This window comes from Nelumbo lutea, chromosome 6, assembly GCF_056320005.1.
Source record: "Nelumbo lutea isolate HS-2025 chromosome 6, American lotus-T2T, whole genome shotgun sequence".
Classification (NCBI taxonomy): Eukaryota; Viridiplantae; Streptophyta; class Magnoliopsida; order Proteales; family Nelumbonaceae; genus Nelumbo; species Nelumbo lutea.
The window spans coordinates 9,322,683-9,334,428 of record NC_142689.1 but is presented as its reverse complement, the minus strand read 5'-3'; the positions used below and the strand labels follow the sequence as shown (position 1 = coordinate 9,334,428).

At 36.8% G+C, this 11,746-nt stretch overlaps 1 protein-coding gene across 1 annotated transcript in view; it reads right to left on the bottom strand.

Annotated features, from left to right (window-relative positions):
• Positions 1-2,535: 2,535 nt before the first annotated feature.
• VPS41 (vacuolar protein sorting 41) overlaps positions 2,536-11,746 on the bottom strand; it is a 29,626-nt gene continuing 20,415 nt past the window's right edge. The window contains exons 7-19 of the mRNA XM_088951266.1: positions 10,594-10,696; positions 10,039-10,142; positions 9,865-9,958; positions 9,591-9,746; positions 9,411-9,473; positions 9,221-9,286; positions 8,789-8,989; positions 6,867-6,944; positions 6,673-6,792; positions 6,468-6,548; positions 6,286-6,371; positions 3,375-3,456; positions 2,536-3,260 (exon numbers count right to left, since the gene is read on the bottom strand). Of these exons, the coding sequence (XP_088807392.1) occupies positions 2,814-3,260; positions 3,375-3,456; positions 6,286-6,371; positions 6,468-6,548; positions 6,673-6,792; positions 6,867-6,944; positions 8,789-8,989; positions 9,221-9,286; positions 9,411-9,473; positions 9,591-9,746; positions 9,865-9,958; positions 10,039-10,142; positions 10,594-10,696 (1,681 nt within the window). The 3' untranslated portion in view covers positions 2,536-2,813. The remainder of the gene's footprint in view (positions 3,261-3,374; positions 3,457-6,285; positions 6,372-6,467; positions 6,549-6,672; positions 6,793-6,866; positions 6,945-8,788; positions 8,990-9,220; positions 9,287-9,410; positions 9,474-9,590; positions 9,747-9,864; positions 9,959-10,038; positions 10,143-10,593; positions 10,697-11,746) is intronic.

Here is an 11,746-nt window from a genome sequence, read left to right as displayed (position 1 = left end):
CTGTTGAGACTTGAAACCCAGAGATGTTGCTTCTAAATTCCGATACATAGATACGTGCAGGGCGGTGAGATGCAAGATGACAACAACATTATGCCCTCCTGCCCTCTTGTGGAAATCGTAGTTTAGAATTTAGACACTAAAAATAGTGAAGCAAGTTCCTGGCTTCCTGCTAATCCCCTATTACAGATACAGATGCATATAGATTATTATATTCGTGTGTTTTGATGAACCAGTGACCAGCATCATCTTCCATTAAAACCCAGTTTGGAGATTCCTCTTTAATGATTATCCCGATTCATAAGTGAAGCTTGGGGATCAATGATAATCTAGAACCATGTCCCAAGAGGAGCAAGGCTACTAGGCTAGCTCAAGGTTCAAAATTTTGTCACGTATCAGCCGATACGTATCATTCCGGTAAGTTTTCGGCACGGTACATAGTATCAAATTGAATGTGTCATATCTATTTGTTGTATCGATGCTGTATCGTGACTGTATCATTGAGTATCGGTGCATTTTGGCACCGTATCGGTTGATACTCGATACGGTAGCATATCGACCAATACAATACGATTTTATTGTGACGGAATCGCAAGTAAAACTCCCTTCGAAAGAGGGCTTTTAAACCCATTTCAGAAGCCCTCTTTCTTTCCCAAACCCTTCAAAAAGCTTTTTAACCTTTCTAAAGACTCAAATCTTGTAAAAATTTGCCAAAACATCTATAAATTTGCAAGATTCAATAAGTTTTTCAATGTTGTGAAAAAATGAGCAAAAATAAATATGTTTTTTCAAATTTCTTTTACATTTTCAGCCAATGTTAGAAAAGATAAAGGGAAAGAAAGTGATTTTCCCCCTACCCTTTCGGCTGGAGGGCTTCATCCCCCTTTTCAATGTAGCCCAATTTATTTTTTTGAATTAGGGGGTCTTGCTCTGCTTCGGTGTTCGCTTCGACAAAACCCCCCTTTTAACAATTGTTATGCATTTTTATTGTTCTTATTATAAAAGATTTTTATTAAAGATAAAGAAAAAAAATGAAATCCCCCTTCCTCCTTCCTTCTCTTAAGGAAGCTTTCACCTCCTTGTGTTCGAGAGGCTTACACCTCTTGCATTCTGAAATGCTTCATGCCTCTAGGTAGTGAAACACCTCTATGTTTTAAAACATTGATATTTATTTTTTTTAATTTTTTGAATAAAATATACAAAATAATTATTTCATCTATTATGTCCATAAATCCATTCAATTTTTTTGTTACATATTTACTTTTCTTATTTTTAATTTAATTTTTAGAATAAAACATGCAAAATAATTATTTGAATAAAAATAAATAATTATTTAGTTTTAAAAAAATTAGAATAAAACATGCAAAATACTTACTTGATCTATAATGTCCATAATTAGATAGTATGTTTCTGTTCCCAACTTTCCATTTATTGATTATAATATGTTTTTTTTCATAGAACCCACTAAAACATATCATTTTTATGCATAAAAAGCTCATTTATGTATTATATTTAGTGATATTAATATTTATTTATGATTTATTAGAGTATTTATAGCATTTCCATGTATTTCCATGCATATCTTCATTTTTCGTCCGTATCCATGTGTATCCAAGATATATCCCAATACATCTCTTAAATTTGCCTTTTCGATTCGCATAGCGTTTCCAATACTTTGAACCTTGGGCTAGCCTATTGAGCCTAGAGTAACACCAAAGCACACTTACCTACATAGATTCTGACTCAGTCTTTGGTTCAATCAATTTACAGAGTGTCAATCACTTTGAAAGTTTGGGACTAGAACAGTGGTCAAACAAGAAATATCAATTGACCAACCTATCTTTATTGCTCAACACTCAGATATCGCCCGTCTTGACCATAAGAGAATCAGAAGGGTTTTTCTTTCTTTGTTTATTGAAAAAGGCTAAAACTAGACTTGGCAAAAAATTGACCCAACCCAACCCAAAAAAATAAGGTTAAGGTCTCATATGTAATCCGAATGTGAAAATAACCCCGACCCAACCCGACCCAAAAAGTTGGGGTTGGGTTGGGTCATGGGTCAACCCACTGACCCGATTGTCAAGTCTAATTAGGATTATTTATGCATTGTTAAAAGTTTCCACTCTTTAATTTTTTCTATTTAATCTTTACTTTTTATTGTTTACTCTTTAAATGGTTAAATGTTCAAGCTTTTATTTTATATTTGGAATTTTAAGGTTAATTCTTTAAATTTTGACATTTTTTATGTACTTTTTCTTTATTTTTTAAATTTCAATTATTTTTTAGAATGATCCAAATTAACCCATGAGTCAACCCTAACCCGAATATTTAGGGTTAGGGTCTAACATTTGACAACCCAACCTGAAACAACCCGAAATACCTTGACCCAACCCGATTGCCAGGTCTAGCTAAAATTCATAGGCAAGAGGACACGACAAGCGAGTCAGAAACACAAATTCGTGTCACCCAACTAACAGAGATGAATTGCCCTTTTTTAGGCCTTCCTCTGATGCATCTCGAAACTCAAACAAGAAGCAATTAATGAGGAAACAGGAGGGATTTATACACATTTTGTTTGTACAAGTCTCCCTTGGTGTCCCCAAATATGGGGGCCCTAAAATCCTATACACTTAAAACCCCTGTTCCCAAGGCCTTTTAAAAACTGAGACAAATAATGCATAGAAATGCTTCAAGGCTTACAATTTATAAACAAAATTAAATGCAAATAAAAAATAACTTACTGAAATATTGAACACGGAAAAGCACACAAATATACCAACACCCTATTCACACCCACACACATAAACACACGACATTCACCCTGCAGCTGTAGTACATAAAATACAACGCATCCGATATGCACCAGACTGGTTAGTTTCGTCGCTGTCATCATCGCTGTCGTCGTCATAATCATAATTATATTCATAATTTGATGCAGGTTCCTTGGGAGTGGCTCGGGACCCACTCTTATGACTAGCAGCATTTGTGGAATCCATGAGACATGAGAGGTGATATGCATGACAGCAAAAGAATACTATAACTGAGACATTCTGGATAGAGAAGGGATCAAAGCACATGCAACACCTTCCACCACCCCTTGTTTTCGATTTCAACTCAACTGATTTCATGCTTGATGTTTTCTCAGCTACTTCAGTAGCTTTACTTTTATTCCTGCTTGTCCGTCCTTCCTCTTCTCCACTACCCAAATAAACTCCATGCCGCGCTTCCTTGTAAAACTTGACCAAGAGGTTAACACAGTCTGCCTGTCAGTTTGAAACATCAAAAAAACTCAGTACAAGGTTAATTTCCAACAAGAATAGCTCCTTAATAAGTTTTATTCTCTTACATTTCTATGCTAACCAATACTACAGGATTACCTTAAGAATATCGTTGCATCCATGTCTAAGAGAAGTTTCTGTTCTGTAATCTGTGATGATTTTGACTAAGCGATCTCGAAGCCTACAAAAGAAAATGGGAGTTGACTAAAAATGCAACAAGTGAAGAAGACAACGAAAAACTACCATACAAGATTCAAAAAGCCTTTCTTATTGAGAAAGTATGCATTAAGAAGTCCAAGTGGCAAAGTTATTAGGTCTCTTCTTGCGAAATCAGTATCAAAAGCCATTTTCAAACACCTAGAAGATAATGAGATTTGTTCTAGGAAGGGCCCTGAGGGTGTAAATGACGGTAGATTTGTTGAGACAGGCAACCGCATGAGCGCCAGTTCAGAAATTCTTTCTAGTAAGGAACGGGACATTGGTGATCATTTGGAGTTGGTGTTGGGTGTTGCTCGAGGAAGGGACAGAAAAAAGAATGATCTGATGATCCCAAGTTAAAGTTGGTGGCACCCAAAACATCTAGGGGCACCTCTGAAAGTACTAAAGGGATAGGAGTCAGAGGAAACTGGAAATGTGTTTTTTGTTGCCGTTGGTGTTTGGTGCAGGTTTTCTGCTATTTTCTTGTGATTTTTTTTTTTTTTTGAGCAGCATATCTGCTTGTTGTGATTGATCTAGTGATTTGCAAAGTGCTGTTGCAAATACTTATGCCCTAACCAAGGGATTTAAGCATGCGTATGTTGGCTATAGTGTCTTATGCATGGAGGTATGTGAATGCACAACATGAAATCTATCACTCTCCATGAGAGAGAGGGGGAGAGAGAGACAATGTCCTTTGCAGCTGAAGTTGACGAGACTTAGGAAGTCCTTGGCCAAGGCAGTATGGTATATGGAAAGAGTTCCAATTGTCAACATGTAAGTCATCATCACCTCAGTGGGACATATGGCTAAGCCAATAGGGTTTGACATATTCACCATGACCCTTTGCTTTCTCCAGACATTGTTATGATAGAAGGATTTGACTATATGGTATCTAGAGATGGAAAGGTTCAAATTGTCAAATTTGAGCTATTAGGAAAGCCATGACGTACTGCTAGGTGTCACTCATGGTTTGTGGAACCCTTGTGAATAATGGTTGTATTAACATTCAATGGAGAATTAAAGAGTTTTAATTCAATTCAGCTAGAAAAGGTATGGAGGGTGTGCTTATTAAGAGGAGTTTTAGTGGAGGGACCTAATTGTAATAATTAAGGACCTGATTGTAATTAAAAGAATCTATTGGATAAATCCTCTCCTAATGAGAAAAAGGGCACAATCTATGTAAGATATGGAAGGGAGCGGTCCTAGGGTTCAAGAATACACTATATGCTAAACCTTATCCACCAAAGGATTGCTAGCACAATCTTGGAGCTGCCCAGTCCTCTTTCTCCCTTTCTTCTTCTCTTGGGTCATGATCTACATAGAGAATTGGAAAGTTTGTCTGCTGCTGCTTTGTGTGGATCAATCTTGGAGGCCAAACACTTAAAAGGCTACAGTTAGAATCAAAGTATATCGAGAATTTGCCTCAAGGGATCAAATCTGCATAAGAAGCATGCAATTATATTGATTTATAATTAGGATTTTGTGCATCACCATGGGCATGATCTTGGTTATTCAAGATCCATTAAACTTTTAATGAATCCGATTGCTGGACCTACTAGGGCAAATCCACTTGGACCAATCGCTGGAAGACTCTAGAATTTGGGTAGGCTCTTCAGATGATCTATTCTTGCTCTTCTTTCTTCAGAATATTTACATCCCCTAACCCCCTAGTTAGGGATTTCCATGTGAAAGAAATCTGGTGCAAGGTACACACTTGTGATATGCTACAGAGACACTTGCCTTTCTCCTCATGTGTGCTCTTTGTGTAAGGAAAGTGGTGAGACCCTATCTCATTTAATGATATCCTGTTCTTTTGTGCTTTGAATTTGGGAATTCTTTTGTATTCTCTTTGGCTGCAGGTGGATTCCCCCTCAAGATGTGGTAGGTCTTTTCAATCGTGACTTCTTAAGACAACGAAATAAAAGAGGGATGGTAATGTGGAAAGCAACAAAGGCAGCCAAATGCTAGGTGGTGTGGGAAGAAAGGAATAACAGGATTTTCTTGGAAAAAAGAAGAACCGTGGAGGAAGTGATTGACAGCATCAAGGTGAAAGTAGCTCACCTTAGACAGCTTTCAAGTCTTCTCAGTCACAGACATTTTAAGAACCTGGACTGAAGTAGCACAGTCCTCGAGAGCGAGGGGCAAAGGCTGGAGTGGAAACCACCAGAAGGCAATAAAATAAAACTGAATTTTGATGGGAGCTCCCTTGGAAATCCGGGACTATTAAGTATAAGAGGAGTAATCAGAAATTCTGAAAGGAGGATACTGGTTATGTTCTTAGAACAGATTGGCATGGGGAATTCACTGAAGGCTGAACTTTTGGCATTACTACAAGGTTTGAAGCTAGCTAAACAGATGAGATACAGGCATATTGAGGTGGAAGGGGATTCAAAATTGGTCATTTCCTGGGCTGCAAACAGCAGCCATACCCCGTGGACGTTTAAACATATGATTAGGGAAGTGGAAAAAAATTGCAAAGGAGGTTGAGGCTAAATTTAAATGGGTCCAAAAGAGTGCAAATGGGCTAGCTGACTATCTAGAAAAACAAGGGGCAATGAGACAGCAATTATTTTGGGTTGCACTGTAATGAGGGATGGAAAAGAGTGTTTAAATGGGATCATCATTCGCATCACCAAGTTGTATAAACTATTTCCAATCTGAAATTTAAATAAAATACATGTTTACTGATAAAAAAATATGTTATTGACTGTACAACCAATATTTCCACTATAAATACACAAACATGATATACAAGTAACCGGATGGAATGTACTAATCATAGTACAAGCAGGTAAGTGGCGATAATACAGACCTGGGTATCCTTAAACCATTAGGCACCATATTTACAATATAAAGTGGGTCAAGATTACCAACAGTGTGCTCCAACAAAACACCCACCTGCAATTTTCCGGAAGCATGTATTAATAGATTTCCGAGTTTAATTGTGAAAATGCCCATTTTCATGATTTAATATGTAATTGAACTATAATTTACCATCTCAGGCTTATTAAAACACTGTTTAATTAGTTCTTCCCAAAGTTCATCATCATGCTGCATTGACACAAACTCTATTGCCTGTAAACATTCACAATACTTTATTCATCAATCCCATAATTCAGAACATAAGATAAGTACGAAAACAGTGAAAAAAGACTTCAAGAAGAAGAAACTCTTTCAAAATTAAAGCAAAAAAAATTACCTCTTCTATGTCCTCTAACTTGTTAATGATAACGGCAAGGGCTTGTTTTGAATTCCCCATCCTTCCAAGGATAAAAACCTGTTCTCTCAGAAGACCTCTTTTGACACAGATATCATATGCCTGCAGTCAAACATCAAGGCATTATTCAATGAAGTTAAAAGGTCAAAAAGGAACCACATGTTCATAATGCAAACCTTCTCTAGTGTATAGTGCTGACTACTACGAAGAAAAGGAAGCAGCATCATTGGATCATACTCTGCATAGAGCTCCACCTGTCAATGCAAGAAGGACAGTAGTACAGTCAGTAACAAAGCAGGCAAGTAGTAAAACAAAATTTATTAAAAGAAAAAAGAAATTACAGGAAAGGTGACAAGAGGTTATCCAAGAGAAGAAAGAAACCTTCACCCTACCACAACCCAACAAACAAACTGCACAAACCAAAAGAAAATTGATAAAATCCAAACAAGCCACAACAATTGGGCATACAATCAAAACCAAAATAAAAAATCAACCCTCCATCTCAAAAGACAGACTACCAACCAACCCTACATCAAAACATCAAACCCCTAACAACTGCCAAAAACCCTACAACAATTAGACCCTTGTCTCTAGCTACCAAACAAAACTTTGCTCAATTGCTCAGCTTCAACAGTGGCTTGATCAGGAATCTCTTTACCTCTCTTACAAACTTACTAAGATTGCATGCAAACTGCTTTAGTGCTTGACTTTCTTTTCTGTTTTTTTTTTTTTTTTGGGATCAATAACCAACCAATTTATGAATTAAATAATTTTATCTCCCACTCCAGCCATTTATCCAAACAAAGTTACAAAGTTGCTCAAAAGGATTGCTCTCTCCCCACCCTTTGCTTTGCAAGTGAACCAGTCATGCTATTTGCATCTCTTTGAACCCATTGGATTCTCACTTCCATATTTCTTTTTTTTTTATCAGTAACAACTTCCAATTTCTTGTTAGCCATCTGAATTTCTTGGTTTCATTTCTGTAGGCCCAAAGAGCCGCACCATCCTTTTGCAACCATCCAATCACCATTCTCAAGTCACCTTCAATAATTAACCTGTTCAAGTTCATCAACCTTGCCCTTTGTACTCCTTCCAAGACCACCATTACTTCAGTCCCTAGAGAATCACCTCTACCAATCGGTGCTGAATATTTGCCTATAATGTTGCCTTCCTCATCTCTGAAAATTCTCAAAGTTAAGCTTTATAAACCCTCTATCTGGTGTTGTCCATAACATATCAAAGTCTTCCTCATTGAGGTCACTACAACGTCCTTCCAGTTTCTAACAATATCATATGCTGTGTAGGATGAAAAGCTCTCCATGGTTTTGATCCAATGAATCCAGGTAATCCGTCTTTTTGTTTCTTGAAATTTTCTCGTTTGTTTTACCAATACTAACTAGTCCTTGGTTGCCTAAAGAGCAGGCACAAATTTTTTTTCAATGTCTTTCCCAAGTAGGGAGGTCCAAATCACACTGGTATAGAAGTAACCACAGTATGGGCAAATTATGTTGGTACAATCTTACTTGAATAGTACAAAGACTTGTTTAAATAATCCTTGGTTAACACATGATATTATACCACTCCTACTGGAACCTTCTACTGAAAATGTCGCATAATCAAGAAAAATAAGCCCTAGCTGCCAAAGACCATTATCCCTTCCTGTTTGAAAATGTCTTATTCATGTCAAGCCCCAAAATGGAAATTGTTGACGAATGCATGTAACACTAAGGAGCACCTCCTATGACTAGAATTTTGGGCATCAAGAAAAGTTAGGGCCTAGCTACCAAAACAAAAATATTAAATGTAACTGAAACAATGCTCTATACTTTGATTCCAAGTTTCCAACATCAACTCCATTCCACTTTAAGATTTAACTGAGATCAGGAAGTTCAAAAACTTTCATCAAAATATTGGGAAACTGAGCATGGCTTCATTAAATTGTATCTACTTTTCAAACTGCCTCATGTTATCAGAACTTAGTCTGGAATTTTCATGAAATAGCTAGAACTGAACATAAATGAAAAAGTAGAACAATAGAAATCTGAATGAGACTACATGGTCACAGTGAAAATGGCCAAGATCCCATCTTTGCACATACCTGCATATCATGGAAGTCCTTTCCAGCATGTGGATTAACTTCGAACAGTGAATGAAGATACAAGTGTAAGAAGTATCTGGAATCACACTTATTACTGGTATCTAAAAGTTGTGAAATCACTTCAGATGGAGTAATCAAACCCCTATGTTGGATCAGTAAAGAGACTGCACGTCTGCAATCCACTAACATTAGTTGGACAACCTACAAAAAAAACAAGAATAAGATAGTTTTAAACAGATATGTAGTTTATGTGATCAAAATTGGAAATATGAATGTGGCCTACGAGATATAACAAATGCATGTTACTGTATACAATAAAGCTCAAACCAAGACAAGATGTCAGTTCTTTAAAGGAAAATATCTATAAGTTTTTGTTTTCTTTAAAAACTACTAAAATGTTGAGCAACTTTGCAAGAATTGACATTACTATACCTTGTCAGAAATGGCATCATGCAAATTATGTTTGTCGATGAAGTCAAATATATCAGGCTTCATAAGCTGAAAAAGTGAAAACAAAAGACAAGCAAATCAAAATACAAGTATGCCACAACTTTACAGTGCATTTTTTAGTTACCCAGCGCATGGGTGTATTTATGTTTGCATGTGCATTTAGAGCACTTACATCAGCATATAATGCAAGAGATTTCTCATATTGTTCATTGATTACATATAACTCCGCCAATGCCTGACAACAGAAGGAACATAATGAGGGACAGAAATTAAACACTTATTTTGAAAAAATAAGGGTAATTTGTAATAACTATATGCAAAATTTAGAGAATTATAATTGATGACACCTTACCTCTTTGAGAGTCTCAGTCATAGATGAAGTATTAAGCTGAGGTTCTATTGCTGATATCACAGGCAATGCAGAATATATTACTGGTGGCCAGGATTTAACAGTTGCCAAGAGGTCCTTGTGAAAAGATGGATTCGTTGCCAGGGCTACAAGTGCCACCTATGCATAACAAAAAATACTTGCAGGGTTAGGTTTTCCATAAATCAAGACATATGTCTGCAAACCAAACCCAATGAAACTTAAATTTAATTATAAAGCTCATAAGCAATTTACAGACCTCATAAGCAGTATCACGCAATCTTGGGTTTTCTGTTGGGATGTATGGAACCAACACAGGAAGCTGGCGAAGTTGAGCAAAGTGGAAAATCCACCTATGAGAAAGAATCTAGTTACTTACAAGAAATAGACAGAAAATCATAAGAGTTATTATCTCGTTTTTCCCTTTTTATACCTCTCCCATGAAGAAGCAGATCCACGTAACAACTTTGGACACAACATTGCAGCTTCAGCATATTTCCTTTCCAAAATCAAATGATCTAGATATCTTGATCCCACCTGAAGATAAAAAGTATAAAAACAAAAGAATATAAAATTACTAAAATTTCAACTAAATTAATCCTGTGCAATAATAAACAATGGTAGTATCCATAGAATTTCTTGTCAGATAAGCTGTTAGTTGATCTTTAGGTCCAAATAACTGTCATTCTTAACTCCCTTGCCATCTGAAGAATTTCTCTCATCATGTATCTATATTGCCAAGAGCCAGTGCCACCATTTTTTGTCCATTCATTAAGGAGGCACATGTTTATCAAAAAGGGATGTGCCAAATCACCACTTGAAGAATTAAAGCTAAATGCCACTCAAGCATCATTTTATAAATTTTTACTAAGCAGTTGTGAAGTGCGAAAGAGAAGCACAAGACAATTTTTTTTTATCAATGACGTATGGAGAATTTTAAAGGTAATGAATATAGAAGAACTAAACAAAACCAATGAATTCAAGACACCTCATCAAGAAGCTCTGTCCGCCCCTGTCCTGCTTCAACTGCAGCCAATGCTTTTTCATGCCATCCATGTTGAAGAAGCCAAGCAATGTGGTCTTCAGCATCCCTAAAGATAAACATTAGATTCCCAAGTCAATCATCCTCTGCATTTTTGAGAAAATGGTTCCAGATATAAAAGAGCAAGAACCAAACAGGCAAACACCCAAATAGAGGACCCTATGAGGATATACCTATCATTTTTTTGAAGAATAATAATAAAAAATTTATTAACAGAAAAAAGATTACAGAAAGGAGGTGACACGATGGCACCTACAAAAACACAGCAACTATAAACCAGCAAGAGACATACTAATGACTGTTATATTTCTGGATTTCAAGTGCATTCCCAAAATTTGCCCCTGTAGAGAAGATGGGCCGAATGGCCCATAGGTTGTTTATTCTTTCTTGTTATTTATGTTTTTCTGTAATGGGCCTTATTCTGGGCCCATCCTGTCTATATTAAGTTCTTAGTAAATTCTTGCCCAACTAAGGGCCTCCTTGTAATTATTCAAATATATCTTAATAAAATAGTGTTAGGGTGCTGAGAGAGTGGGTTCGAAACTCTCATTCTCAGACCCTCATTGCCGAACTCTCAGCTCTCCTCTCTTCAGTTTTCTTCATGGTATCAGAGCATACCCGAACTTCAATATTCTAGGGCTGGAAGATTAGGCTCGTATTGCCTGATTCTTGGAGGTCATTGGAAGTGCCCAAGGCTAGAATCTCTTGGAGAAGTGGTTCGGTGGCCAGGAAGAATCAGAGAAAAAAAAAGGGAAGGGGAACAGCTCGGTTCTGTTTTGAAGCTCGAACTGTAAGTTGTGCTCAGTTTTCTGGTTGTTCTGTATTGCTTTCGAATGTTTTGGACTGTTGAAGTGTCCGAAAATCTCTGGTTATTCTGTACTACCTTCGGCTGCCATTGAATCTGGTTTAACCCAGAAATTTCTGGGCTGTTTTTTTTCACTCCTTCTTGGACTGTCAAAACTGCCGAAACATCCTTGTAACAAGGCTGTGGATTGTTACTTATACTTGGCTGTTTTTGGGGGGCTGTACAAACTATTCTTGAGGCCTTTTTCTTTTTTGACAGTGGGGTTGTCTCTATTGCCCACACTGTGTTTGTAAA